The 27599-nt window shown below is 44.6% G+C and overlaps 19 protein-coding genes across 19 annotated transcripts; 8 read left to right on the top strand and 11 right to left on the bottom strand.

Moving 5' to 3' along the window:
* Nucleotides 1-59: 59 nt before the first annotated feature.
* KL928_000929 (uncharacterized protein) lies at nucleotides 60-1781 on the top strand (the record flags this gene model as incomplete). Its single annotated transcript, XM_043206678.1, has 1 exon — nucleotides 60-1781. The coding sequence occupies one exon, from the start codon at nucleotides 60-62 to the stop codon at nucleotides 1779-1781; it is 1722 nt and encodes a 573-aa protein (XP_043061388.1).
* Nucleotides 1782-1821: 40 nt separating this feature from the next.
* On the bottom strand, nucleotides 1822-3187 carry KL928_000928 (uncharacterized protein; the record flags this gene model as incomplete). Its single annotated transcript, XM_043206677.1, has 2 exons — nucleotides 1822-2495; nucleotides 2638-3187. 2 exons carry the CDS (start codon nucleotides 3185-3187, stop codon nucleotides 1822-1824), a joined length of 1224 nt encoding a protein of 407 aa, XP_043061387.1.
* A 604-nt stretch (nucleotides 3188-3791) lies between these two features.
* Nucleotides 3792-4714, top strand: KL928_000927 (uncharacterized protein; the record flags this gene model as incomplete). The annotated part of the gene is made up of 2 exons (XM_043206676.1): nucleotides 3792-3802; nucleotides 3880-4714. The coding sequence occupies 2 exons, from the start codon at nucleotides 3792-3794 to the stop codon at nucleotides 4712-4714; spliced, it is 846 nt and encodes a 281-aa protein (XP_043061386.1).
* Nucleotides 4715-4776: 62 nt separating this feature from the next.
* KL928_000926 (uncharacterized protein) lies at nucleotides 4777-5361 on the bottom strand (the record flags this gene model as incomplete). The annotated part of the gene is made up of 1 exon (XM_043206675.1): nucleotides 4777-5361. The coding sequence occupies one exon, from the start codon at nucleotides 5359-5361 to the stop codon at nucleotides 4777-4779; it is 585 nt and encodes a 194-aa protein (XP_043061385.1).
* Nucleotides 5362-5413: 52 nt separating this feature from the next.
* KL928_000925 (uncharacterized protein) lies at nucleotides 5414-5875 on the bottom strand (the record flags this gene model as incomplete). Its single annotated transcript, XM_043206674.1, has 1 exon — nucleotides 5414-5875. The coding sequence occupies one exon, from the start codon at nucleotides 5873-5875 to the stop codon at nucleotides 5414-5416; it is 462 nt and encodes a 153-aa protein (XP_043061384.1).
* An 88-nt stretch (nucleotides 5876-5963) lies between these two features.
* On the bottom strand, nucleotides 5964-6572 carry KL928_000924 (uncharacterized protein; the record flags this gene model as incomplete). The annotated part of the gene is made up of 1 exon (XM_043206673.1): nucleotides 5964-6572. One exon carries the CDS (start codon nucleotides 6570-6572, stop codon nucleotides 5964-5966), a length of 609 nt encoding a protein of 202 aa, XP_043061383.1.
* A 114-nt stretch (nucleotides 6573-6686) lies between these two features.
* Nucleotides 6687-8882, bottom strand: KL928_000923 (uncharacterized protein; the record flags this gene model as incomplete). The annotated part of the gene is made up of 1 exon (XM_043206672.1): nucleotides 6687-8882. One exon carries the CDS (start codon nucleotides 8880-8882, stop codon nucleotides 6687-6689), a length of 2196 nt encoding a protein of 731 aa, XP_043061382.1.
* Nucleotides 8883-8963: 81 nt separating this feature from the next.
* KL928_000922 (uncharacterized protein) lies at nucleotides 8964-12242 on the top strand (the record flags this gene model as incomplete). The annotated part of the gene is made up of 1 exon (XM_043206671.1): nucleotides 8964-12242. One exon carries the CDS (start codon nucleotides 8964-8966, stop codon nucleotides 12240-12242), a length of 3279 nt encoding a protein of 1092 aa, XP_043061381.1.
* A 70-nt stretch (nucleotides 12243-12312) lies between these two features.
* KL928_000921 (uncharacterized protein) lies at nucleotides 12313-13149 on the top strand (the record flags this gene model as incomplete). Its single annotated transcript, XM_043206670.1, has 1 exon — nucleotides 12313-13149. One exon carries the CDS (start codon nucleotides 12313-12315, stop codon nucleotides 13147-13149), a length of 837 nt encoding a protein of 278 aa, XP_043061380.1.
* Nucleotide 13150: 1 nt separating this feature from the next.
* Nucleotides 13151-13654, bottom strand: KL928_000920 (uncharacterized protein; the record flags this gene model as incomplete). Its single annotated transcript, XM_043206669.1, has 1 exon — nucleotides 13151-13654. One exon carries the CDS (start codon nucleotides 13652-13654, stop codon nucleotides 13151-13153), a length of 504 nt encoding a protein of 167 aa, XP_043061379.1.
* A 95-nt stretch (nucleotides 13655-13749) lies between these two features.
* Nucleotides 13750-15345, top strand: KL928_000919 (uncharacterized protein; the record flags this gene model as incomplete). The annotated part of the gene is made up of 1 exon (XM_043206667.1): nucleotides 13750-15345. The coding sequence occupies one exon, from the start codon at nucleotides 13750-13752 to the stop codon at nucleotides 15343-15345; it is 1596 nt and encodes a 531-aa protein (XP_043061378.1).
* Nucleotides 15346-15364: 19 nt separating this feature from the next.
* On the bottom strand, nucleotides 15365-16033 carry KL928_000918 (uncharacterized protein; the record flags this gene model as incomplete). Its single annotated transcript, XM_043206666.1, has 1 exon — nucleotides 15365-16033. One exon carries the CDS (start codon nucleotides 16031-16033, stop codon nucleotides 15365-15367), a length of 669 nt encoding a protein of 222 aa, XP_043061377.1.
* Nucleotides 16034-16151: 118 nt separating this feature from the next.
* On the top strand, nucleotides 16152-18766 carry KL928_000917 (uncharacterized protein; the record flags this gene model as incomplete). Its single annotated transcript, XM_043206665.1, has 2 exons — nucleotides 16152-16196; nucleotides 16283-18766. 2 exons carry the CDS (start codon nucleotides 16152-16154, stop codon nucleotides 18764-18766), a joined length of 2529 nt encoding a protein of 842 aa, XP_043061376.1.
* Nucleotides 18767-18974: 208 nt separating this feature from the next.
* KL928_000916 (uncharacterized protein) lies at nucleotides 18975-20243 on the top strand (the record flags this gene model as incomplete). The annotated part of the gene is made up of 1 exon (XM_043206664.1): nucleotides 18975-20243. One exon carries the CDS (start codon nucleotides 18975-18977, stop codon nucleotides 20241-20243), a length of 1269 nt encoding a protein of 422 aa, XP_043061375.1.
* Nucleotides 20244-20304: 61 nt separating this feature from the next.
* On the bottom strand, nucleotides 20305-21330 carry KL928_000915 (uncharacterized protein; the record flags this gene model as incomplete). Its single annotated transcript, XM_043206663.1, has 1 exon — nucleotides 20305-21330. One exon carries the CDS (start codon nucleotides 21328-21330, stop codon nucleotides 20305-20307), a length of 1026 nt encoding a protein of 341 aa, XP_043061374.1.
* Nucleotides 21331-21393: 63 nt separating this feature from the next.
* Nucleotides 21394-23319, top strand: KL928_000914 (uncharacterized protein; the record flags this gene model as incomplete). Its single annotated transcript, XM_043206662.1, has 1 exon — nucleotides 21394-23319. One exon carries the CDS (start codon nucleotides 21394-21396, stop codon nucleotides 23317-23319), a length of 1926 nt encoding a protein of 641 aa, XP_043061373.1.
* A 57-nt stretch (nucleotides 23320-23376) lies between these two features.
* KL928_000913 (uncharacterized protein) lies at nucleotides 23377-24275 on the bottom strand (the record flags this gene model as incomplete). The annotated part of the gene is made up of 2 exons (XM_043206661.1): nucleotides 23377-23393; nucleotides 23612-24275. The coding sequence occupies 2 exons, from the start codon at nucleotides 24273-24275 to the stop codon at nucleotides 23377-23379; spliced, it is 681 nt and encodes a 226-aa protein (XP_043061372.1).
* Nucleotides 24276-24317: 42 nt separating this feature from the next.
* Nucleotides 24318-25715, bottom strand: KL928_000912 (uncharacterized protein; the record flags this gene model as incomplete). Its single annotated transcript, XM_043206660.1, has 1 exon — nucleotides 24318-25715. The coding sequence occupies one exon, from the start codon at nucleotides 25713-25715 to the stop codon at nucleotides 24318-24320; it is 1398 nt and encodes a 465-aa protein (XP_043061371.1).
* A 195-nt stretch (nucleotides 25716-25910) lies between these two features.
* On the bottom strand, nucleotides 25911-27542 carry KL928_000911 (uncharacterized protein; the record flags this gene model as incomplete). Its single annotated transcript, XM_043206659.1, has 1 exon — nucleotides 25911-27542. The coding sequence occupies one exon, from the start codon at nucleotides 27540-27542 to the stop codon at nucleotides 25911-25913; it is 1632 nt and encodes a 543-aa protein (XP_043061370.1).
* Between the last annotated feature and the right edge of the window lie 57 nt (nucleotides 27543-27599).

The following is a 27599-nucleotide window of genomic DNA, read 5'->3' as shown; positions in this document are numbered from 1 at the left end:
TTTGCGTCGATCGGCGCAATATCTCGATAGATAAGCACCTTTCTCCTTCAACGTTTCGCATGATTTCCGAGCAGGGCTCGCTGAAGCCCTTCATTGGGGAATCCGGCAATCCTTTACTCCCCAAGAGCAGCGGTCTGGAGCTTTCCGGCATGAAACATGTCTCGAATACCAAACATGCTCAGAAAGTGGCTATCCACGAGCTGCTGGACTTAGAGGACCTCGACCTCGACCACAGCTCACTGCGCAAAATACCTGGTTCTATCCCACCTGTCGCCTACCTGATCTGTTTGGTTGAGCTCGCCGAAAGAGCGTCTTACTATGGACTTACCGGATGTCTAAATAATTTCATCCAGAGACCACTGCCACCGGGCTCGACCACGGGCTCGGTGCTCGATCCGACCTCAGACGAGAGCGCAGGCGCTCTTGGTCTTGGACTTGGTGTCGCCTCGTTTCTGACGCAAATGCTCAGCTTTTTGGCCTATGTCACTCCGTTATATGGCGGATATGTCGCTGATACAAAATACGGCAAATTCAAGAGCGTCTGGGTAGGCGTGACCATTGGCTTTTTTGCTCATATGGTGCTTGTCGTGGCTTCTTTGCCGTGTGTGATCAACACCGTCTGGTTGTCTTTGCTTTTGACTGTCGTCAGCATTGTAGGTATTGGTTTTAGTGCTGGCTACATTAAACCGAATCTTTTCCCTTTGCTGGTGGACCAGTACGCTATTGACGAGAACTATATCAAGGTCCTTCCTACAGGAGAGCGGGTGGTTGTTGACCGAAATGCCACACTCGAGCGAATGAGTTTGATCTACTATTTCTTTATCAACTTCGGCTGCTTCGTGGCCATCTTTTCCTCCATCATCGAAAGAGCTTTTGGGTTTTGGATGACATATGGGTTCACTGCTCTCGTGTATTCGGTCCTTCCAATAATGCTTATTTACCTCAAACCTCGCTTGCATCTGGGTGAGCCAACAGGCGTGTCAATTTTTGACGAGGTCATTCTTTTGCTCAGAGAGCTATTTCAGTCTGGCTGGATCTCCAGAATGCGCCACGGCCAGTTTTGGGACATCCCAATCTCCGCAGCTACGCAAAAACTGGCTCCCTCCGTGACGATCGATGACTTGAACACCACGTTTCAATCTTGTGCCATTTTTCTGTACTTCATCATCTTCAACTTGAATGACGGGTCTATTGCCTCCATCCAGATCAATCAGGCAGGCTCAATGAGAACCAATGGGATCCCCAATGATATGTTCCAGTCTTTTAACCCTCTAGCAATCCTGATAATCATCCCAATCCAGGACTATGTGCTCTATCCATTTCTGCGCAAACGGCGACTTACCTTCCACCCAATTCATAAGATAACCGTTGGATTTTGTGTCTCGGCTACGGGTACACTAGTTGGGGCATATCTCCAATATCTAATTTACAACCGGAGCAATTGTGGATGGAACGGAGCCTCCGATTGTGAAACAGTGGCCCCGATATCAGCTTGGTGGTGCTCCCTGATGTTTGGGCTACAAGCTACCGGAGAATGCTTCGCGACTGTGACTGCCTACGAGCTAGCATATATGATGTCATCTCCGGCAATGAAAAGCTTTGTGGTGGCCCTCTTCCTATGTTCGAACGCAATCTCGAGCGTCATCGGCGAGATGATCAGCTTCTGGGCACACGATCCCAATCTGTATGCCATCTTCATGAGCTGTGCACTGCTTGGTTACGGCTTCGCTTTCGTGTTTTTCTTGCAGTTCCGAAACCTACATAAACATTTGGAAAATTGATTGACCTGACCTCCCTAATTCTATGTTTATATATACATGATCACACGTTTGTAAGTCCCTGTTGCTTGACCTCATTAATTTTGTCGTAATTGATTTCATCTAAAATGGCTTTGGCGCCTCCATTAATCAGCAACAATGCCAGCTCATGACCAAATGCAACAGCTTCTTCAAAGTTCTCGACCTTTCTAGTTAAGATCTTCTCAACAGATTGCGTTCCCTCGACACTTAGCACAACAGATTTCATGTACAATTCGTGGGTGTCTTTGTTATAATCGGACCAAACTCCCACTGGAACAGAGCATCCTCCTTCTAAAGTGCGCAGGAGTTCTCTTTCAGCACGGCATCTAATTGAGGTCGACTTGCAATCCAACCGTTGACAAATTTTTTTCATCTTGGGATCATTTTTACGGATTTCAACTCCAAGAGCTCCCTGTCCAACAGCGTAAAGCATCTCATCAGGCCCCAAGAATTGCGTAATTCTGTGGCCCATATTTATTCTGATCAGGCCAGCAGCGGCCAGAATGACACATGCGTAATCGGAATCCGGAGCATCAAGTTTGCTAATTCTGGTATTAAGGTTTCCTCTGATGCTCTTGAAAGTCAAGTTTGGATGGTTCTTCAGTAACTGCGCGGATCTTCTAACGGAGGAAGTTCCCACCACAGAACCGTCTGGCAGGTCAGAAAGGGACTTGTACGGGGAACCTTTTCTCATGACTAGCGCGTCTCTTGGGTCTATCTTAGTTAGTAAAAAGCAAATGACCATCATCAGAATAAGATCTTTCCTCAATATGATTAGGAAGTCTAACGTCTATTAAAAAATCTTTAAGTTCATCATGATGGTTCAGATGTAACTTACCTTCTCTTTGGAGAATGCATCCGAGTTCGAATTCGTCTGGTAGACTAGTAGGCATGTCCTTAAGCGAGTGGACAATCATGTCTATTTGTTCGAACTCACCAAAGCTCTGAAGTAGAAGAATCTCCAACTCTTTGGTCCATAGCGACTTACCGCCAAATGAGTACAGCGGTTTATTTTGCACTTGGTCACCCAAAGTGCTCAATTTGACAATGGGAGTTTGTAAATTTGGATAAAGCTTTTGTATGCCCGAACCAACAATTTCAGATTGAACGACAGCCAGCTGGGATTTTCTCGAGCCGATGCGAACAGTATTGTTAGGTATGTCAAGGTCTTCTTCCGCCTCAGCAAGGGTGGGTCCAGACTTTGATTGCTTATTAATAAAAACTGATGCCGACGAGTCGTAAACAACCGTTTCTTTCTTCACAGCGGAAGAAGCGGAGTTCGCTGTCTGCGACATCTTTTGCTGTGATTGTGGCAATTGTGCTGGTCCTAATGAGTGGATGTTATGCAATTTGTTGAGTGGTGATTGGTGAAGCGGTGACGACAACATTGGATGTGTAATAAGATTAAAGCTCGAAACGCTCTGACTGACGTCAAAGAAATTTAACTAAAAGAAATGATAGATTGACGAGAATAGAGAAGAAAACAACTTGAAAATCTTCCCGATCTTAATACTTCGTTCTAGTTGATAATTCTTTTAGTTTTATAGGCTGTTGAAAAGTCTTTTTTTTTTCCTCGCAGGTTCAAGGTGTAGCTTACTCTGGATTTCTAATCTTGATTGGGAAAAATGAACTTTTCGCCAATAAAAAAACAATAATTTGTAATTGGAGGACGGATTAAAACTGCTCAATGTAAAATCGAGAGAGTCTTATAGGCTTTTTTTGCTAATCCCTCGAGAACAATAGCAACAATAAAAACAGAAATTCCTACAATACAGTAAAATTCTTGCCGTTTTTTCGCACACCTCAGCCCGGGAGGATCAGACCAGCATCTTCAAACCAGAACTCTGTTTCTTCAATTTGCCCCACGCAATTGCAAATAATGTACGCGATCAATTAGACTTCCATCAGAATTACACAAAAATCGTTTGCTCTTTATTAAATGACAATTCCTTCATGTCTAAATTAGTACCCATAATTCTGTACTCACTAATAATGGGGGTCAGGTAGGTGATCTCTCAGCATATAAGGCCATTTCTAACTTTAGCTCCTTCATTTCGGGCCTGATTCCCTTATCAATCAGTTTCTCGGCAAATAGTCTTCATCTGGTTTCCGTCTTCAGTGTAGGCCTGCTAATCTCAACTGCATTTGTGCTTATCATTCCCGAAGGACTGGAACATTACACTGTTCATGAACCGATAGGTTTATGGCTTTTGGCTGGTTTTGTCGTGTTATTCAGCATAAATTCCATTACTTCCATAGCCAACTCCAACACGTGTCTCCCATCGCAATTCGAACAATCTTTTCAGCTATCGCATCTAAGCGATGAGTTCATACGACCATTGTCTCCTCCAGAGTCCGCACAGGCCGAGCCACAACTGGAGCGTCCATTCGTTGCTTCAAAACCAGAAAAGAATATGCTGTTAGCACCTTTCAAAAACCCAAGAACTTTAGGACTCATAATTCATGCGCTCACAGATGGTATTGCCTTGGCATCTTCCATAATGTCAGACTCTGATGAGTCTGTCAACTTCACATCTCTGTTTGTTGTTTTTGCCATCTTCATCCATAAACTACCTACTTGCTTCGCTCTATCCTCTCTCCTGCTTGCTGCCGGAACATCCAACAAAGAGATTCTCTACCATGTTGGAGTTTTCTCATCATCGTCACCAATCGGTGCACTTTTGACTTACTTCATGGTGTCATTTGTTATCAATGGTAATTTCAATGAGGCCGCTGGCGAGCTTCTGGTCTTCAGTGGCGGCGCTTTTCTGTTTGTTGGATTTCATGCTCTTCACGAGACTCTGAACCCTAACAAAAGTCCAAAAGATAAAACTTCGCAATTCAAAGGGCTCGGTCTGTGCTTACTAGGAATGATCATACCCGCATTTATTGCATTCGTCAAAGACGAGGCATAAACGATATAGCGCTTCTTTCTATAATAGACCAATAAATACACATCTTGTATTTTATTCAAGGCTTACTTGCGCCTGAGAGCTTTGCGGTTCAACCACTTATCCTTTTTCGACTTGATATTACTTGTTGGGACGCTCAACAGACCCCTGTTCTTGCTAAGAAGCTGAACTCGCACAGGACCTTTCCTCACAACTGTTTTACTCATTCCACGAGCCTCCTTGATCTTAGCTGCCAACAGCTCCTTTCGACTCATATCCGGCTCCTCATCGTCGAACACAATTTTTTTAGGCTTCTCGAGCTCCTCTTCTGCTTCATAGTTTTGCAGCAGATCTTGAGGAAGAAAGTTTGGGGTTTCGTCAACTTTCTCAGCCCGTTTTTTGCGTTGTTCCGCCTGTTCACGATTTCGTTGTTCAATCTGCTTTCTTCTCTCTTTCTTTTCCCTTTCAATGTCTCGCAGTGCAGCACGCTCAGCTTCTATTTTCGCTATCACTTTTTCTTTTCCTGTATGTAAAGTTTCCTCTTCAGGGGCGTCATCGCTGTCGTCTTGCTCCTCATCATTGATGTCTATATCGTCGGGTTTACCCTCTTTGACTCTCTCGTGTACATTTTCATCTAGCCTTTTGTGGCTTCGCAAATTTCTGCTTGACATTTATGATGGGTATTATTTTAGCAAATTTTTTTTTAGATCTCTCCATCTACGTCTATCGACGCGACTGACTATCTGACCGACAATCAATAAGCCCAAGTGCGCAAAGAATCTTATACCAAAGTATGACAACGATGTCACCATTCCCTGTGCAATATAAGATTATGCTAAGAATGACAAGAATTATGACAGCCCCTAGAGTAAAGTAGAGTTTATGAGCACTCACAAAGCTTAAAATTGGGGATGGTAGTTCAGAACCTTCCTCGCAAATTGTACGACAGACGGCGTCTCCCAGGTCCCTTGATACTGTCTCATCAATGACACAGGTTCCATCTCCTGACTCAAGTAAATTCTGAGTGTTCAAAAACTCCTCATAGTCTTTATATTTCCTTGGAACTTTCTTGGATTCTTCGTACCTGGAGCTGTATCGGGGCTGGTAGGGTTCCGGTACACTCAGTTGATTGTTACTAGAGGTGGAAGGTTGCCCATTCGTGGATCCATACTTTGAAGCAGACATATTAAATTACCTAGATATATTAAGCGCTAGACCCCCTTTTTCTAAAAATCCTGTATTTTAAAAAGCTGGGGGCTTGCAGTACAGAGGTTTATACCCAAACTCTGAATACGAGTATAAGGGTTGAAACAATAAGGAATCCAAAACCAACTAAGCCGAAGGCAAACCTGTTGCTGGAAATGAACCCCTTTAGACCTCTAAGGTACTGGTGGTATCTGGGCTTGGGATTTCTGGTATCGGAGGCACAATCCGCCTCACAGACAGGCAAGATCGGCCTAGTTTCTTCGTCTGTAGGCCCTGACGTTAAATAAGATCTGAGGGAATCAACAACCAGAATGTTTCTGAATGAAGGGCAATTTTCTGAGTCCTTATGCTGAGGTGGATCGTTTGCCAACGGATCTGGGCTTATGGAAATTGGTATCATATTCTCCACGTGAGATACCATACTACACAAGGAACCTCGCTGGCTTCCATATTCGTTTGTAGAGCCAAAGTTTGTCGGCTCTTCCTTCAACTTGGGAGACGGTGCCGCAGAACCGATATCAGATAAGTTGTCAAAAGCAGTTTTGATTTTTTTGGGCGACTTCGACCTTGTTGGAGATGACATGCGGCTTTGAAGTCTATTGAGAGTGGAGGTGATTGAGCTTGAAGACCTAGGTCTTCCTTCCTTATGGTATCCTCTCAAGGGATTCAAAACCATACTAAAAAAAATCAGGTATTAAGTTTTGGCGCCCATTCGGGGGATTTTAGGGATACGCGACATATTCGAATGTCGTACACCGCCTGTCAAATATTTACAGCCTTGATGCATACACTAAAGTTGAGACCGCCGTTGCCGTTTATTGCTCACTTCGGCCTCGGAACCCGACTTTTCAACGATACGCTTCAACATCGCCTTTCCTTTTAATTTACCACCTCCACTGATGTATTCGAGGCGATTCAAATTGAAACGCAAAGTTTCGGCCAGCAGCTCGTCCTTAAGGCCGTCAAGCTGGTACCAAACATGATACTTGGTAAGCCTCTGGCCAGTGGCAAAAATATCCTTCATTTTTTGCTGAACCTCTGGAAGCGGATTAGCACTATTCTTGATCAGTTCTGCAAATTTGTACGGAACTTCCACCAATCTCAAAGTACTGGTCGAGTAGATTGGGACAGGCTTGACATCTTCATCTCCCAGATCCTGAGGTTCCAAATCTTCGTCATTGACCTGCTTGGAAGTTCTAGTTTTTCTCTTTGCCGGCCCCCAATTCCGTTTAGTCCTTTTCTTCTTTTTAGTAGACTTCTTTTTATCGCCCGCTTCTTCAGCTTCTTCGATCTCAATTTCCTCATTCTCTTCGTCCTCCTCTTTTATCTCAACACTTTCCTCTGATTGTTTTTCACGTTCTTCCTTTTCATTTTCTGCTTTCATTTTTGCTTCCTCCTCCCTCTTTTTGCGCAATTCATAGGCATCAATCTCTGATTGATTGTGAACCATAACAAAAGAAATCAGTAATTCAACAAACAATTTCCTGTATTTTTTTGACAAATCCGAAGATGATGCTGAAGGAGGAGGAGAGGCGGACACTGCCGGTTTGAGCGAGCCTTCCTTTGAGTTACCGTCCTGTGGATGGTCACCGTTCTCATCATCGGCTTTGTCCCTTTCGTCAATAATTTCGATGATTGAGTCCTTGGGGAAATAAAATCGAGAGGAATTATTTTCATGGAACTCGATAATCAGCGTTGCGTCTTTTGTGTACCTCTCTTGAAAAGCCGTTAGCCGGTCGTCTCCAGCAAGCAACTTCTCCAATTTCGCTTTCTCCTCCTGTCGCTTCTTCTCTCTCTTCTCTCTTCTTTCTCGTTCCTTATCCATTTCAAATTCGTCGCCAAAATCTATAGGCCCAAGGTTCAATTTTTGCCGTTCCTGACGTTCTCTTTCCAACCGTGCCTTACGTTCTTTGCGCTCTTGTCTTTCTCTCTCCTTCTCCAGTCTCTCCTGCTCTTTCTGCAGCTGTTTCTTCCTCTTCTTTTCTTCCTTTTCCTTGGCTTTCCTCTCCTTTTCTTCTTGTTTAAGGCGTTCTCTTTCCTCTCTAGTAAGCTGTCTACGCTCACTATTCGCAGATTCCTGGCTTCTTCGAAAAACGTTCTGTCTATCCTCAACTTGTTGCTGAATTTTTTGAAAATAGCCTGCTGGATTCCCCATTTGACGAGCTCTTTGAATATAGCGTTGAAATTCTGCTATCTGATCACCGGAAGCGTGACCAGAGGCAACAATTTTCATTAGAGAGCTGAGATGCGAATCTGAGCGAGCAATAAGATTCAGGTTTTGAATCATCATTGCGTTTTCTGGGTTGGCCATGAGATCGTTAGATTTGCCGTCCTCAACTGGTTTTGGAGGTGCAGGCTGAGGAAGAGAAACAGGAGTTGACGGTTGCTTGACAGCCTTGGATGGCGGGGCCATAACAGAAGATTCCTTCTTGACTGGTGTTTCTGAGCTGATTTTAGTCGGATCAAGAGGCTTACTCAGCCTTTCATCTCGAAGTTTTTGTCTTTCCTCTCTTTTGCGTTCCAACTCTTCGAAATAACGTTTTTCCTTCTCTTCCTCTTTAAGGATAAATAGCCTAATCTCAAATGTATGCGGTCCGGCAACAAGCTTCATGTCGCACATCTTGCTGAGTCGGTCTTTTTTTCGGCCATCTGCAGGAGTCATATATTGTTCTCGTCTAGTCCAAAATGTCTTAAAAACATTATGGAGCCAGTGATGACGAGACACTATCAGCGAGTTATATAGAGTAGCGGAGTCTCTGATCGAGAGAGGGTTGTCTAGTTGTTCATAATCTGGTTCCTGCTGTGACAATGGAAGATTTTGTACGACTTTGAACGGTCTATTGAGACGTTGTTTGTATGCTGCCTCCTTGTCTATCACTTCGGACTGTTCAATCAAAATAACATTATTAGACCGACTGAGCTTGTGTTCAGTCGTTGGGGTTGTCACTCCAGCCTCGAACGAAGAACTGGGGTTGGTACTAGACATAACTAATATAGTTTTTTGCCTTAAGTTTTCACCCTTACACCTATTTTTTCAAGCTTGCACGCGTGAGATCAAAACATCTTTATGGGCACTCGTCTAGCATCGCAGAATGATCTTGATCTGAGCTCCTTCACCAAGAAACTGAAGCTACCCTATAAACCTGATCTGGAACAGTATGACACTGGTGCCATACTGCGGGTAAAGCTTCGCAACTTCATGTCGTACTCGCTCACAGAATTTCACTTCGGCCCCAAAATGAATCTGATTATAGGACCTAATGGAACTGGAAAATCCACTTTTGTCTGTGCCGTTTGTATTGGACTGGCAGGAAAGCTTGATTTTCTAGGTAAGAGTTCTATGAATGTGGATCAATTTATAAAATCGGGAGAAAAAGAAGCCAGTATCGAGTTGGAACTCAAGGCTGCTGAGCAGTTTGAAACGGTAACAGTTGAAAGAGAATTTGTAAGAAGAGGAAAAACAAGCTGGTACATCAACAAGAAGCCTTCGAACGAGGTTCAAGTCAAGAAACTGCTGAAAGATTACAATATACAGCTCGATAATCTGTGCCAATTTCTGCCTCAAGATAGAGTGGCAAGATTTGCATCACTCAAACCGGAAGAGCTACTCAAGGAGATCGAAAGACTATACAAAAATGGCGAGCTTTTGGAACAGCATAACAAACTAATCGAGCTTTACTCTCTGCGTCAAGAAAAAATAAAAGCTCTGGCAGACATAGACTTCCAGCTTACATCTTTGCGAGAAAAGCGCGAATCATTGGAGGAACGTGCACAGCAATACCACGAGTATCAGCGATTGGAAAAAGAGCTTCAAAGACATGAAACATTACGCCCTTATGTTGAGCTGAGTACCAAAAAACATGCTCGTGAAGAGTTGAAGCAGGAGGCGGAAGAGATGAGCGAAAAAATCAGAGAGTTTGACCAAAAGATCCTCCCAATGAAAGAGAAATTACAACAGTTTCACCGTAATTTGGGCAGTACTGAGACGCGAATAAACGAATACACTTCTACAAAAGAGAAATATACCGAAGAGCTGGAACAGAGTCTGGAAGCTATCAAGGAGATTAATTCCGAGATACAAAAGTTAAACGACCAGAGACTCTCGCTGGCAACAGATCTGGAAACGCACCGCAAGAAATGGCAGCAATTATCTGAAGAGCTTGACACGATGACGCACAAATTGGATTCGCTTGAGATTCTCAGTAAGGAGGAGACACAGGAGCTTAGGGATCGCAGAACATCTATTCAGGACAAGCTGTTGGAAGAACAGGAGCCAATAGATGGTCTGGAGACAGATAAAAGAGCACTGATGAGGATTAATGAACAACTAGAGAACCGCATCAAGACGAGTGAGAGCAGTCTGAAGTCTAAAGACCGACTACTTGTTTTAGATTCACAAAGATTTGGCAACATAATAAAAGCCGTCAAACTTTTGAGAGAAAACCGAAAGAAGATGAAGCTAGAATATTTCGAGCCGCCGATTATCTCATTGACTGTCACCGATGCGAAGTACGGGCCCGCTTTAGAACGGTCCATTAGGTTCCAAAATCAATGTGCCTTCACTGTGCGCAATAATGAGGACTATCAAAACTTGGCATACTTTCTCTATGAAAAGAATCCTGACATTGGACGCAACATTGGTATCCGTACCTTGAGTGAAAACTTCAATTTTCAGCCACGCATTCACAGGGAAGAGATAAAAAAGTACACTTTCGACGGATACCTGGTGGATTTCGTTGAAGGCCCACGGGAGGTAATTCAGATGGTGTGTGAGAATGACAGGATTCACAATATCCCAGTGTCTCATCGGGATATCGACGCGTCCATCAAAGATGCTCTTTCTTACAAGATCCGAAACGAAAACTTTCCTATGAGCGAGTTTATTGCTGGTGAAGCCTACTATTCGTTTAATAGGTCGAACTATGGGTCTAAGCAGGTTACCGCGAACATCAGGGGCTTCTCTGCAAATCGTATCTCCATCTTCTCAGGTGGTCTACCAGATGATAAACGATTGGAAATTCAGCATCAAATTGACGAATGCAGACACAAAATATCAATAAATAATCAGACACTGGAGAACCTTGTGCAAAAGATTAAGGAAAAGCAAGGAATGCTTAAAGATCTGGTCAAGGAGCGAGATGAATTGACGGCGAAAATCAGTCGTCAAACTAGAGCAGAAAAGGATAGGGAGAAGTATGTCACTCACATTGAGACATTCAAGGACAGAATGAGGGTCGAGAAAAAGGCCATCAATAAAATAAAGCACAAGGAGATTGATGGAACTGCTTCAAAGCTGGTCACCAAAATAGGCAAACTGGAAAAGAAGAAGATTGAAATATATGAGCGGATTGAGCCAACGATATCGATGATATGCGAACTGGACGAAAAGCTACTCGATGCGCAGATTTTTGCGATCCAGGAAAACAACAAGTTTAGCACCATCGAGTCATTGAACGAATCAATCTTGACTACACGTGAAGAAATGTTAGAGAAGAGAAAGGAGCTGAGAGACGCTTATGTCAAAGCCAAGGAAGAATACACTCAAGCTTTGAAAGACTACAAAGCCTTGCTAGAGACTTTCTCTGATGAGGATCGTTCAGAGCTCGAAAAATTGGTTGCAGAACTTCAAGAGAGAAATTCTTTGACGGAGGAAGGTCTCAATGCCGAAATCAGTAGGATCAAATCACAGATGCGTTTACGCCGAAACGGTGCTGGCGCAGACTCACTAAAACGCCTGGAAGAGGTTGAGAAGGAGATTCAACAGTACGAGCAGAAATTGCCTGAATTTGATGTTGACGTCGGTATTCTTGATCGACAAATACAAGATCTTGTCTCAATTTGGAGACCAAAATTGGACTCAGTCATTCAAACTATAGCAAAAGACTTTAGTGAGAATATGAAGGCCGTGGCTAGTGCTGGTGACGTGCAGCTTGATAGTGAGTCAGAAAACTTCTCCGAGTGGAAACTCAAAATCCTTGTTAGCTTCCGTGATAGCCACGCGTTAATGCAATTGAATGCGGCACAACAATCCGGAGGAGAAAAATCCGCCACGACGGCTGTGTTCCTAAACTCTTTACAGGGCCTTACGAATACGCCATTTCGAGTTGTCGATGAAATTAATCAAGGTATGGATTCAAAGAATGAGAGGCTCATCCACGAATTGATTGTTCGCAAATCGTGCGCGGGACGTGGCTCACAGTACTTTTTGATCACTCCTAAATTACTCACGAATCTCTACTATGGCACCGGAATGCGCGTACACTGCATTTTGGCTGGAAGATGGTGTCCGGACTATGAGGATACAGTGGAATTTTTGGAGATGGGGTTGACAGATAAATATTTTTGAGCTTGTACCATAATAATATACGTACTAAGAAACGACAAAAAGTTAGTAATTTATCGGGCTTTTACATTTTATGGCTGCTTTGGAGCGACAATTTACCAAACTTTCACTTCTTGAAGAGGAACTTGGGGCCCTAGTGGAAGACTTCCAGACACTGAAGCAGGTCGGAGACGCTCCTGTCCTCAATCCCAATGATGATCTTATGTTAACGTTTAGTAAACTTGCAAACTTGATCAAATACATGGAATTGCTTCTTGCCGAGAAAATAGACTCTAGTGAAGTGGGACCGGAAGTTGATCGATTTCGAAAAGGTCTAGAGACTTACAATGAATATCTGAACTCCATTAAGGAGGATCTTCCGAAGGACGCCAATCTGGAGATTAGTACAATGAGGCTTGACGAAGCTCTTAACAGACCCAGACCCAAGATAAAGAAATCCAAATCTGTGAGGTTCAAGGAGAATTTGATAGATCCTTCAGAATCACAGAAGCGGGCGCAAGCTGCTTCTTCCCGCACTTATAACGACGACCCAAGCAAAGACTCACTTTTCGAGACCAACACCTTATACAAGGACGACAGTGGGAGTACGATAGATCATATGCGAATGTCAAATAAACAAATATTTATGGAAAACCAGCAAGAATTAATAGATCAGGATGAAATCATCAATTCATTATCGCAATCGGTCAATAGACAGCACGAGATGTCTTTGCAGATCGGAGATGAAGTAGGCGATCACATGGTGTTACTTGATGACTTAGAGTCAGGGATATCAAGAGCAAATGCGAAAATCATTCGAGGACGGTCGAACATTGATCGCTTCAGGCAGAAATTGAAAGAGCATGGCGACTGGTTCACTATATTCGTGCTCGTGATTATTATGTTCATCCTGCTTGTTGTTTTGAAGTGATTCAACCCGAAACAATTCGCATTCTGCCAGGATGTTTATCCTCGGCGATCGAGTAAATCGATTGGAGCTGTTCTGCAGCTTTAGAAGACACCGAGTGAAATTTGAGCGACGAAGCGTTGGAGGACGCTGCTTCAGATCCCGTTGTTGGTGTATCTGAGATATAATTGAATTTTGGGTGTTTCGAGCTATGCTCTGCGTGAGTTTGGCGAGGTGCTATGGTATTTTGCGGGAGACAAAAAGCAGGGATTTGCTCGATCTGGGGCAGCTTTGGCGGCTGCTGATCTGCGGCGGCCAAGATCTTGAAAAGGGAGGCGGAGTCTATCTGATTAAGGCCCTGAGGCGAATGCAAGGTCGAGCGATGATCTTTGGTGTAGCGCTGAGAGCTTACGATAGGACAGAACTCAAAATCTTCCTCAGCATCGAATGACTTATATGTGTTGAGTTTTGCCCTTGCTAATCTAATCTCCTGGAGTTTGTGAGAATCCCTATTGGACATGCTATTCATTATGACAGGTATATATCGTCCCGCCAGTACCAGAAGAGTAAAAGAAAAATCTGAAAAATTTTGTAAACCCAGACACATTGATCTGAAATCTGAAAATGGTGAGAGTACGAACATTTCACACATCAAGGCGCCTTTTGTACACCTCCAAGCCACAATTGCATACAAGATTCACATTGAGAAGGAAAACTAACTGGAAAGAGGATCTCCCGATAGATCTGAAGACTCCCGCAAGAACAAGATTTGCTCCCTCGCCTACTGGATTCCTGCACTTGGGATCACTTAGAACGGCATTGTATAACTACTTGCTTGCAAGGGCTACAGCCGGTCAATTCTTGTTGCGATTGGAAGACACTGACCAAAAAAGGTTAGTTCCCGGGGCCGAAGATAACATTTATGATACACTGAACTGGCTAGGAATCAAAGTTGACGAAGGCCCTACAGTGGGAGGTCCCTATGGACCTTATAGACAGAGCGACAGATCTGAAATATATACTCGTTACATCAACGAGTTGCTGGACAAAGGACTCGCATACAGATGTTTCTGCTCCAAGTCTAGGCTGGATGGGCTCCGGGACTCTGCAAGACTGCTCAAGCCCCCCACTACTGTATCATATGACAGGCATTGTTTGAGAGTATACTCTAGAGAGGAGTCTGCTGCTAAGGCAGCGCAAGGAGAGGAGTTCACCGTCAGATTCATATCACCAGACAAGTATCCTGGATTCAATGATCTACTTCATGGAAAAATAAACTGGCAACCGCAGGTGAATCCGTTTGACAAAAGATTCGAGGATCCGGTGTTGCTCAAAAGTGATGGCTTGCCTACATATCATTTTGCCAATGTTGTTGACGACCATTTGATGAAAATCACTCATGTTGTCAGAGGAGAAGAGTGGCTTGCTTCCACCCCTAAACATATCGCTCTGTATGAGGCTTTTGAGTGGCGGAAGCCAGAGTTTGTGCATATACCGCTACTAACGACTGTTGATAACAAGAAATTATCCAAACGTTCGGGTGATATTGACATTATGTCGCTAAAGAACCAAGGTTACCTCCCCGAAGCTCTAATCAATTTTGCGGTTCTTTTTGGATGGGCCCCAAAACGGGCTCAGGGAGAAAAACTGAACGAAATCTACGATATGGATTTCCTAGAGAAACATTTCAACCTTGAAGGTCTGACTATTGGCAATGCCAAGGTGGATTTTCAGAAACTCAATTATTTCAATAAACATTACTTACAAAAGAGACTCCAAGATCCCGTTTTTCTGGATACTGTCTCCGCAGATATTCACTGCAAGCTAAATCAGAACCGCAGAATCACCCAGGATTATGTCAAGAATGTGCTTCTGAAAGCTGGTAGCTCGCTGACTACGCTCAATTCTGTCTTTGACGAGGGTTTTAGATTTTACTTTGAGCGTCCTACCTACACTAAAGAAGGGCTTGAAAATGTCCTCAAACCCGAAGAATTTGGAATTGTGAACTTGCTTGCAGAACAGTCAGATTTTTCTGACCTCAAAGCCATACTGTCGAGGGTTTTGGCGGTCTATCCTGAGACCAAGAAAAAAGACATTTATCAGACTATTCGTTATGCGATTAGCGCAGGACAGCCAGGAACGAAGCTTCCGGATATGATAGAGCTCCTGGGAAACGAGGAAGTGGTTGCACGGCTAAATTCTTTGAAAGAGATTTTATAAATAGCGCATTATTTCATCATCAATTTAGATTATCCAGAAATTTAGGGTCAGTAGCCAGCTTCGATTTGAACTTGGCCCACCAGTCGTCGAATTTCTTGATTGGAACCTTATTTGAAGAGTCAACAAAAGAACTGAGATAATCATAAGCGTTCTTAATGATCTTATTCGAAACAGACTCAACCTGTTCTTTGGTCAATGGTATGTCGTTAATGGATAGGCTAGGAGGAGCAGGTAAAGACAATTGAGGCGCTTTTGACAACTTTAATTGCTCCAGCTGAGCAGAAGCTACCACCAAGGGCTCAATGGAGATACCAATGACCAATGTAGTGTCCACGGGCGGCGCTGAAGGGTCAGTCTCTATGTCCATATCTACATCTCCTTCTTTTGCAACTGACTGTTGTTGCCCTCCGTTCGTGTAGGATTCGGGGTTTATCTTGAATATAGCACTTTGCTTGTTTGCATCAAGGCCTCCCAGAAGCCGGAAATCAGCCAATGGCACGCCGCCTTTTTGAAACTGATAGTATATCAGTGCACAATAGCTAGGATCAAAAGGTACATTGGGGACAAGGAATATCGAAAGGTGGGAGATTTTGTTAGCCGATATGTTCTCATACGTTGCAACATATTTGAGTGTGTCTATTTGATCAGCCAGCCTCACTGGCCGTCCCGCCAACGTTGTTCCAAACATGAAGTCATTAGATAACTTCTCTATTTTGTATTATTTATCTAGTCTGCCATTTTTCTAGAAGGTTCAGATCATGTGACTCGAATTATCACCAAAAAAATACGCGTTCTTTAGACACAAGATGGTTCGCATTGACCAGTTTTTTGGCAAAGCGGCCGTTCAAAAGGTATGTAACTCGCTGTTTTTCATACACTGACTTCCTAGAACAAGGGCAAGAAAGTCACGCACGACCATAGCCCCTCGCCGCAAAAGCCAAAAAATCAAGAAGCATACCAGAATTCCAGTTCAAAGCAACCTGCTGATTCAAAGGTCATTTTGGTAGATTCTGATGATGATGAAATTGTGACGCCCCAAAGAAAGCGGAAAGCGGAATTGATTGAAAGCGACACTGAGGTGCCCGTCAAAAAGGAGGCCAAAGTCCTGCCCAAAAAAAGTCCGAGTAAACCCAAGAGCACCAAACCGCAGGCCGGCCGATCAAGCCAACCTAGTCAAGCGGGCACTGGAGAGACAGCACAGGAAATACTGGAGACGATTCCCGATGCCGATCCGAAATACCTAGAGGTTGACCCGGAGATGGAGAACATGAACTTCTTCCAGTTGAAGGCGCGCACATCCGAGGCTCCTGCACCAACAGGAGACAGGGTACTCCCTGAAGGGCGCCCAAACTGTCTCAATGGACTTACAATTGTTTTCACAGGTATTCTGCCAACCATTGATAGGGATGAATGTGTGCGTATAGCTTCTAAATACGGAGCAAAGGTGACGAAGTCCATTAGTGGGAAGACAAGCTTGGTAGTGATAGGTCACGAGGCAGGCCCTAAGAAAATCAAAATGATCAAGGAGAAAAAGATTAAATGCATAGATGAGGATGGGTTTGTTGAACTTCTTCAAAAGATGCCTGCAGATGGTGGCAGCGGAGAGGCGGCTCAGGTCGCCAAAGCTAAGAGAGAGGAGGAAGAAAGGAAGGCCATAGAGGAAGCAGAAAGAGAAGAGGAAGAGAATAGAAAACGAAAAGATCAACTGAGGCAGGAACGGGCTGGCCAGTCTAGCCAACCGGAGAGACCTAGTGATAAACCGGACACAGAAAAACTATGGACGGTGAAGTACGCTCCGACAGATATCAAGCAAATATGTGGAAATAAAGGAAATGTGGAGCTGTTGCAGAGTTGGTTGGAACACTGGTTTGATAACGCAAAGACCGGTTTCAAGGGTTCGGGCATATTTGGTTACCGTGCGGTTATGATTAGCGGACCTCCAGGAATCGGCAAAACCACTGCTGCGCACATAGTTGCAAAATCACTTGGATTCGACGTGATAGAGAAAAACGCTTCTGACGTGAGATCCAAAAAGTTGCTGAATGAGCAGCTTCGGTCGTCGCTAAGCAATTCGTCTGTTGTTGGCTATTTCAACCAGCTCAAAACGCACGATCCAAATAACCGCAGAATAGTCATGATCATGGACGAGGTCGACGGTATGTCGAGCGGAGATCATGGAGGTGGAGCTCAGCTTTCGCAATTCTGTCGTACAACGGAGACACCTCTGATCTTAATTTGCAACGACAAATCGCTGCCAAAGATGAGGACTTTCGATAAAACGTGCTATGATCTTACATGGAGAAGACCCACTGGAAAAGAGATGAAGTCCCGGCTTATGACAATTGCCCACCGAGAGGGACTGAAAATGGATCCAAACATCATTGATCAACTGGTGGCTGCCACCAACAACGATATTAGACAAATCATCAATATAATGTCGACTGTCGCACGAACGCAAAAAACGCTCAATTACGAGAACAGCGAGCAGATTTCCAGGACCTGGCAAAAGGAGGTGATTTTGAAGCCGTTCGATATTGTTGGCAAACTTTTGAGTGGCGCCAGCTATGGTTCTCATGCCAGATACAATCTGTCCGAGAAGATCAATCTTTATTTCAACGACATGGACTTTACACCGCTGATGATACACGAAAATTACAGGTCCACTACACCGTCGAAACTGACTGGATGTCCTGCAAACAAGCGGAATCTTCGGCATTTGGAGCTGCTGGAAGAAGCCTCGAATTCTATTTCGGAGTCAGACCTGGTCAACCAGCTGATCAGAGGGGGCGAACAACAATGGTCATTGGCTCCATTCCATGCTGTGCTGTCCAGTGTGCTTCCCGGCTCAAAAGTTGCCGGTGGAATGAACGGACGTATCATGTTCACCTCGTGGCTTGGTCAGAACTCCAAGAAAATGAAGTACGATAGGATTCTACAAGATTTGCAATACCACTCCTCTACGAAGACAATGACAAACACCCAAGAGCTGAGACTTACCTACATTCCATTCCTGATTAACATGCTCTCGGATCCATTGATCAAAAATGGAGCCAGCGGTATCGATAAGGTTTTGGAGTTGATGGACGAGTATTATCTCACGAAAGAGCATTGGGACAATTTGATGGAGTTTGGCGTTGGAGCAAAGGGTAGAATGGATCAAAAGCTGAAGTCTGTGAGCTCTGCCACCAAGTCTGCATTCACTCGAAAATACAACTCTTACTCGCATCCTACTGTGATCTACAAAACTGGAGATTCCGTTACTAAAGGAAACCGGGCTCCTGCTCTTAAACCTGATCTTGACGATGTCATTGAGGATGACACGAAAGACGTACCGGACGAAGAGCCTCAGGAAGAGCAAGAGGACATTAAGAACGATAAACTTATCAAGCAGGTGAAGAAAAGCACGAAGAGGCGCAAGTGAAGTTGCGAGGACGGATATAGCGTTTACATAATCAGCCGAATTTTTTCGTGAATAACATGCGACATTTCTACAATAGGTAAACGGAATTTTGCAAGTAAGGGGGACAAGAAAACGGGGTAGTTTTAAAGGACGAAACTAGTCAAACTCACTCTCCTTGCAACAGTTACCTAGGCTGATTTGACTCCAATAATACGTGCATCTTGTCAAAATGACAGCACCGCCGCTTTTGCGTCCGCCAGGATCAAATCCCAAGAATGCTTCACGTCGTCACAAGCTGCCATCTCTCAAAATATCCACGCCATCGGGCCAAAGTCAAACGCCCCGGCTTCAAGATGGGAACACTGTGCCTACAGATGGCTTGGATGCCTCGGATCCAATGATTGTGAGACAGTATGAGGTTGTCGCATCAGAAAATATTGTTCGTCACTCAAGCGATTCAATGACAGACTCAAATCCTTCAATCGTGAGCAGCAAAAGCACAGAGACACTAGTCACCGAGCTGAGTAATCTCAATTTCATCAACAAGGATATTGACCCAAACGCGAAATTAATGAAGGGCTCCCTTGAGGAATTAGACGAAGAAGACTGGCGACAGCTAGCTGAACTCAACCAGATTCGCACACTGGAGGTGCTAGGAGAAGGAAACGGAGGCTCTGTCAAGAAGTGTGAGCTTGCCACTACTCGGCAGGTGTTTGCCCTGAAAACCATCACTGTTGATCCGGCACCTAGTTTTCAAAAACAGATAGTGCGAGAACTCAACTACAACAAAAAGTTCCAGAGCGATTACATTGTTAAATATTACGGAACATTCATTAACTCTGCGGATGCGTCGATTTGTATCTGCATGGAATACATGGGAGGACGGTCCTTGGACGCGATATACCGACAGTTCAAGAAAAAAGATATGAGGATTGGAGAGAAAGCATTAGGAAAAATGGCCGAGAGCGTGCTTCGAGGCCTCTCCTACCTGAACCAGCAAAAAGTGATGCACAGAGACATTAAACCTCAAAACATATTACTAGATTCAAAGGGGAACGTGAAACTTTGTGACTTTGGGGTTTCCGGAGAAGTGGTCAACTCGCTCGCTACTACTTTCACCGGAACCTCTTTCTACATGGCGCCAGAACGGATTAGAAATGAACCTTATACCATAACTTGTGATGTGTGGTCACTCGGACTGACTTTGCTCGAGGGAGCAATGGGCATGTTCCCCTTTGCCACGAAGGATCCAAATCTGCAAATATCTCCAATTGAGCTTCTCTTGATAATATTAGAGTTTGAACCGGAACTCAACGACGAACCCGAAGAAAACATCACCTGGTCAGCCAGCTTCAAAGACTTCATCAAGGTCTGCTTGACTAAGGAAAATCGCAAACGGCCTAGTCCACGACAAATGTTAGAACACCCATGGATGCGCGGCCAAATGACTAAAAAGGTTCGTATGGACAAATTGGTCCAGTTCTGCTGGGAGGACTAGATAATAATCAGATACATGGTGCGCCAAAGCTTTCAGATCAACGTGTATTTGCTCATATAACTTATATCATGCTACCAATTTTTTTCGTCGTAGATATGCTTTCCGAGATTTTCTGATTCATTTGCTTATTTCTTTTCCTCATCTTGTCGATCGTGTCCTGTGCACTTTCTCTTACAGCCCGCCTCTTTTTCGGATACTCGTCTTCATCTGAGGCGAGAGAGTCAGCATATCGCTTGCGACTTTCCTTCTGCAAGAGTTTGATATACTCGGTCTTCTCTTTGTCCAGCTCATCACGTTTGGCTTCCAAGTCGGAAAAGAGCTTTTCAAACTTGCGCTTGTTGAGCTCATTTTCAATCCTGAGCTCTTCATATCTCTCTTCAAATTTTGTATTTATCAGTTCTTGAGATGCTCGAAGATTCAAAATCTCACCTTTGAGATCAGTAAGCTTGTCCATCACCGTCTCTCTGCTTTCAGTCTTGAGCTCGCGAATGAGACTCTCAAGAACTCCAAATTTCTCGTTCAATGTTCGTTCCACACTATTGGAAGAAGTCCGAATCGGCTCGACAGGGTCGGTTGTTATCCTTTCACTGGGTCTCACCTCTTGTTTGATTTCTTGCTCTGATGCAATGTCTTTATTTTCGTTGTAGAGCACAGATTGCAAGAGTTTGGAGCCAATTGAGGTCAAAGATCCCAAAAGACCGTCATGGACACGACTGGAGGCTGGCTTTGTCACCCGCGAGCGGCGATCTGTAAGCGGATAGCGTTTTTTCTTGATGGAGCTCAAAAGGTCATCAGTCTCAAAGCGTCTAGAGTCTGGAATACTGCGAATGGGTGATTCACCGAGGAGTTCGTATGATTTCTTTTCGTGGGCGGATGGGCGCAAAATAGATCTGGGCGATTCGTAGCGCGTTTTGGTGCTTGATCCGATGGAAGATCTGTAGCGGTCCGACTTTAAATTTGTGCTGTTGTTGTTCTCCAAAAACTCGCTTGCTGCGGTAGACCGTCTTCGCTTCTCATAGTCTGACAGCTTTGTGTCACGCGAAAATCGGACGCGCTCAGAAGTTGGTGTCCTTGAGAAGTTGGCCATTTGATAAAATAAATATTTCAGACGCGTATTTTTTGGTATACGGAATATTAGAAGAGTTCTGGTATGGATTCTCCTGCAGTTCTGCCGATTTCTTTAAAACCATCCAACCTTCGGCCTCTGGCATACCGCGTGCTTTCGAAGAAGCATGGTTTGAATATCCAGTCAAGTGCGCTGGAGAAGCTGAGCGAGTACGTGGGCAAGAAGTTTGGCCAGGAATGGCGTGGGGCCAAAACGATTGCGTTCCTAGAGGAAGTCGCAAGGCTTTGGAAAGAGCAAAACAAAGGGCTGTTCCTGGATGGAGACAACATTGACATTGTGATCAAGGAGATCTCACTGAAGCAAGAGAAACAGGAAAAAGCCAGCCGACAAAGCTCGGCTGTCGAGCCAAAAACCAATCTGGCAGGCCTTGTGACCAACGAGCTGCGAGAGAGCCAGTCCTTTGAGGTACACCAGGATGCCCCGGAACCTGCCGCCCTAGAACAGGTGCAATGGAAGGATTTTTTCAAGGCTGTGGACATCAAGAACTACAGACGATACAGGTATAATCATGTGCGCAAACAATTCGATGTTTTGTCTCCTGACGCAGGTGGCGACAAACTGGTTTTGCCGTCAACACAAGATGCCGTTGACTTGTTTATCCAGCGATTTCATCTTCTAAAGGATAGGCTGTTGAGGAATGAGAATTTCCAGCCGACCGCTGTCAATTCATTTACAAGCAACGGGCCCAAAGAGGTTGAAAACCAGCAGGTGACATCGATCAAGAATTTGTTGGGTCGACATGGACAACGATTCTTCCTCTTTGGATTGCTGACTCGGAGCGCGCTGGGTCTATGGCAACTTCAGGACGACACTGATTCGATAGAGCTTGATCTTGGTCAAACCCTGTTTCCTCAAAACTGCTACTTCACTGAGGGAAATTTCATCATCTGCGAAGGTATATACTCCAACAGCGGCAAGTTTTATGTCAGCACCATGATTCATCCTCCCGCAGAAAAAAGAGAGACGTCTCTGGAAGTTTTGGGTAAGATGGATTTCAATTCTGTATACAGCAACAGCGGTCGTATAGACCCTGTTTTGCGCTCAAAACTATTGCATTTGGAAAAAGATCTGGCAGACCACAAGTTTATCTTTCTTGGGGGTGATGTATACCTGTCTGATGCGAGAGTGATGGAAGGTTTGAAAAAGCTGTTTGGCAAGCTCAACGAGGAGCTTGAAACAGGCTCTTCGACACCGGTAGCCCTAGTATTCAACGGATCCTTTACCTCGCGCCCTTTCACGTCGACTCAGGTCTCGTATAGCAGTCAGGTCACCTCGTCAGGCGAGTACAAGTCCTACTTCGATTCTCTGGCATCCATCCTGGAACCACTTTCTGAACTGTGTGCAACATGCAAATTTGTTTTTGTTCCAGGAGACAACGATCCCTGGTCGTCGGTTGTCACCAAAGGCTCCAATTCTGTGTGGCCCAAATTCAAGCTTCCCAAGATCTTTGGAAATCGGTTGACGAGACTGGTGAAAGATATAGAATGGTGCTCCAATCCATCGAAACTAACCTACTTGACCCACGAGGTTCTACTCGTCCGCGACGACCTGGCAGGACGGTTTCGTCGAAACGATATCAGCCACGTCTCCAAGATCAAGGAAAGCACCGAGGCAGACGAAGAGGAGCTGGAGATCGACAAGCTTTCAAAGTCCAAGATCTCGCCAGACGTGCTTGAGGCCAGAAAGGTCGTCAAAACATTGCTGGACCAAGGATATCTCTCACCTTTCATCCAATCTATCAGACCGCTGGTTGCCAATCACGCTAATATGCTAAACCTGATACCCCTTCCTACGCTCCTAATGCTTGCAGACACAACATGTCCGCAGTTTGATCTCATTTACGAAAATTGCCATGTCCTCAACCCGGGAAGTTTCTTCTCCAACAACAAGTTCAACTACATGGAGTACTATCCATCATCTAGAAAAGCCAAGCTCAGGGAGTTGTATTAATTGTATGGATATTTTTTGATTGAATTCGTAACATGATAAGGCATGCAGTAGACAGGGTCAACGGGAACCAGATCCTCGTATCCAAGCAGAGACAACCCTGCGATGCCAAAGAGGGTGTGATACACATCGACCTGGTTCCCAGGACGATCGCTGATGCCCCCTTCTTTGAGATCCTGGCACTGTAATATGAAATCTCTCAGTTTGTTTCCATTTATGTAATCCAGCCTGCCCAGTATACTGAGGGATGACATCACCCACCAGCTGTAGCACACATCAGGCAACTTCTCAGGACGGCCGTTCAAGCCTCCGTTTTCCACTTGTCGTTCACTAAGCCACCATTCAAGAGCCTCCCGATCTTTAATTTTGTCTACTTGCCCAGCAATAGCCAAAGTTGCCAAACATGTGAATATTTGTGCGGAATGCGACTCTGAGCCTGGCACCATGCCAAACCCTCCATCGAAATTTTGACATCTGAGTATGAAATCCACCGCCGGATCCACGATGTCGGGACTTAAACTTTCGAGAATGCTCAGCGATTGGATGGCAGTATAAACAAATCGCGTGTCGACTTCGCCAAACCTGTCCCCCTGGAATGATCCATCTGGCAGTTGGAGGCCTTTGATAAATTCAAGTATTTGTGATTTTTTGTCGTTAATGACGTCCAAGGAGTCGTACATCTTTAGTAGTTGTAATGCGGACAATGTAGAGAGAATATGCGAATCGTGTTTAGGGAACGCTCCAAAGCCTCCGTAGGTAGTATCATAGCAGCTGAGAATAAACTCCACCAGAGTCTTCTTGTCAAATTCATGCTCCGCTTTCATAAGGAAGAGCGCACAAGCACCCCAGTATATCCCGTTCATACGGAGGTGCTCGCTGAGCCAGTACTCAAGAAACTGCTTCTGATCGTCCAGAGACTTGATGTAAGCCACATGCCTGGATTTATCCAAAGAAGTCATTAATTAAATCGTATAAACATTGCACAGCCGTATTATAAATAATTAGAGCTTGTTCGTGAACCGGCCAGAGGACGATTCTTTGGGTGAGGGGGTCGCTTCTGCGTCTATGAGCTTGGAACGAAGCCTTCTTCGGTCCAACAGCATAAACTGTATTTGCTGTCTCATGGAAGAAAGAGCAGCGGTTTGGTTGTGTAATTCGTCTTTGATCTGGATATTCTCGTTGGCTACGGCCGTGACAAGTTGCTTATTCAGCTCAAACTCTGACGCCAAAGACCTCAAGCGATTCAAGTCTGTCTTGAGCACCTCAAGCTCCATCATGAGTTGGATGTAGTCTTTGTCCTGCAGGTTGTCGAATAGCCTGCCAGGATCGGTACTGCGATCGCGATCCATGATTTCTTCCAGCTGCAGAGAATAGCCAAGATTCGTCATCTTGCCCTGCGTGATAGAGTCGAGTATCGTTGATATTTGAGACTTGAGCATCTTGTTTTCATCGACCAGATCGCTCATCTTTGCTTCTTGCAGCTCGAAGTACCCTGAAAGCTTGACAAAAACGCACTCTGAAGAGTGGATCTGAGATAGCACTTCTCTGCTTCCCCTCCACTCGCAGCCGTACTGCTTCCCTGGACACCTCACGTGTATTTTCTCACAGTAGCTTTCGTGACTTTCGAACATTTTTTCTGGAAACTCAAGGTTACAACCATTGCATTTGTGAAAGTTCTTTGTGCACTCGTTTTTCAGGTGATGTTCCTCACTTACAATGTTTATTTTTTCGCCGCACTTTGCGCAATCAAATAGCTCGTGAGGACAATCGTCGCCTAGGAACCGACGTTCAGTCAGCTTGCCGCACACTTGTCCACCGTCCAGCTCGTGTTCGCAAGGGAACCGCGTGTGATCGCAGGAGTTGACAAGATGCTGCTTGATCGACCAGCGGGGTCCTATCCATTTACAGCCACGAGACGCATTCAGACATCGCACTTGAAGGTCGTCCGTGATGTTGCTCAAGATAATGGGGGCAGGGAATATATCGTTGTAGTTTTTCTCTTCAGTTTCTTGACGTTCCTCTTTGTAGTTCAGTTCAATGCGATCCAAAGGACACTTGTTCCCCAAGGGAGACTTGAAAGTTTCCAGAATACATGTCCTGCAGAACGTGTGTCCGCATATAGTTGTGTATGGATTGATGAAAGGGAGTTGACATATGGGGCAATTGAGATGTTCAGGAATAGACACGTACACCAAAGTCCTCAAGTCGATCGGGGCTTCGTCCAAAGAATCTGTCATATCGTACCCGCTACTGTTTGGAGGACTAGCAACAGAGACATTTTCCGATTTGAACGTGGAGGAAGGTTCGCCCTGTGGTGCTAACAGCGCCCTGTTGGCGGACTCTTCTTGCCCTCGTGTTTCAAGCTCAAGTTGATCCAGTTCCTGTGCAATAATATCCATTTGGAGGAAACATAGAATCGTAAATTGCTAATTTGTTATTTTTCACCCGCATTTTAGATAATAAATTAGTCTAGCCTACTGTCAAAAATTATAAATTATCATGTCTCTTAAAAATTATAGTACAGATGGTATATGAGTAGAAGTGAAGCGATGGTGACAGGAAAATTCATGCCATAAAGGCTGTCTATAGCAGACTCATGCATATTGGACACGCTGGACTTCGTCAATGTGTTCCAGGTCAAGCTTGTCTATAGAGCCAGCAGGAGAAAGCTTCTGGTGCTTTCTCTTCTCAGCCAATGCCAAAGACTCCTTGATGTTGAATCCTCCCTTGAGCAGGTTCTGGGTCTCCTCTAATGCCAGATTAGACAGTTCTGGGTAAACAAAGTAGACAAAGACAATCGACACAGCAGTTAGTGCTGCAAACAATGCAAACGTTCCGGTAGGGGTGATGTTCTCAAGCATGGTCAAAAACGTGGCAGAAATGACCAAAGAACCACTCCAGTTGGTTGCAGTAGCGTAAGATGCACCTGTACCTCTAACGTTTTGAGGGAAAAGTTCGGACTGTTGCCATGGGACATTACCAATGCCAATAGCGTATCCAGCAACATAAACGATCATAAACACCATGATAACATAGCCCCAGCTACTGACTCCTCCTTCAAGCTCGACAGAGTGGTGCTCAAACTTAAGGTCGACGTAATGGAAGCCAATGGCACAAATGACCATAGCGATCATCATGATCGGAAGAGAGAACAGCAGCATCTTTCTACGGCCCACTCTGTCGATGATGAAGAACGCAACAATAGTCATGAGGAAGTTAGTACCAGAGACGATGATGGACACAGCAGTGGAGTTGTCGAAACCAATGGCCTTGAAAATCGTGGCGGAAAAGTACATGAGAGAGTTGAAACCAGTGAACTGTTGGATACCTTGCAATCCACAAGCAATAATGAGCGCTCTGAAGTTTGAAGGCACGCTGTGGATTTTCTTGATACCATTCCATGTTCTCTGCCACACGTTCTTTCCCTCCAAAGAGGAATTGATGCTTTGGATTTCGGCAATCTTCATGTGAATGAGGGTTGCCGTAGCGCCGTGGTGAGTTCTGGCAATGACCTTGGCAGCTTTTTCCAGCTTGTTCTTGGAGATCAAGAATCTTGGGGTGTCTGGCAAGAACAGGAAAGCTGCAAGCTGAATAGCTGGAGGAACGATGGAAAGTCCGACCTGTATTCTCCAGCCATTGTTCACATGGGTCAGTCCTGCACCAATAGCATAGGCAATAAGCTGACCACAAGTGATACCCATACAATTGAGGATAACCAGACGTCCTCTAAATCTAGAAGGAGCAAGCTCCGAGATAAAGAGAGGAGCAATGAGAGAGCCAATACCAACACCAAAACCCATAACAAATCTACCTGCAATCATAGTCCAAACAGTCTCAGCCGCGCATTGGATAATAGCGCCGACAATAAAAAGTGTGTTTGAGAACATCAAGACAGGCTTTCTGCCAAAGATATCTGCCATTGGACCTGCAACTACTGAGGTGATAAGAGCACCCAGAGAAGTAGCGGCGGTGATAAACTCTTCTTCACCGTAGGTAAGGTTCTTACCCAAATCGGTTCCAATAGAAACAAGAGCAGAAGAGATGTATCCCGTATCATAGCCAAACATAAAACCTGAGATCGACGCGAGACAAACAAGGACCACAACAAGAGGTGTGGGTTTGGCGCTATCCATAGCAATCATATCAGACTGACTGTCTTTGGAAGAGTAATCAAGAGCATCCACATCGGTGGAGGACAGCTCGTCTTGTTTAGTTGGCTCTGACATATTTGATATTGAACGATTATGTTGATGTTTCCTAGGGAGAAAAGACGTATTATTTAT

The sequence above is a fragment of the Ogataea angusta genome, assembly GCF_019207475.1.
Source record: "Ogataea angusta isolate 61-244 chromosome Unknown 61-244_NODE_2_length_1002155_cov_89.706849, whole genome shotgun sequence".
In the NCBI taxonomy this organism is placed as follows: Eukaryota; Fungi; Ascomycota; class Pichiomycetes; order Pichiales; family Pichiaceae; genus Ogataea; species Ogataea angusta.
This window is presented reverse-complemented; position numbering and strand designations above follow the sequence as displayed.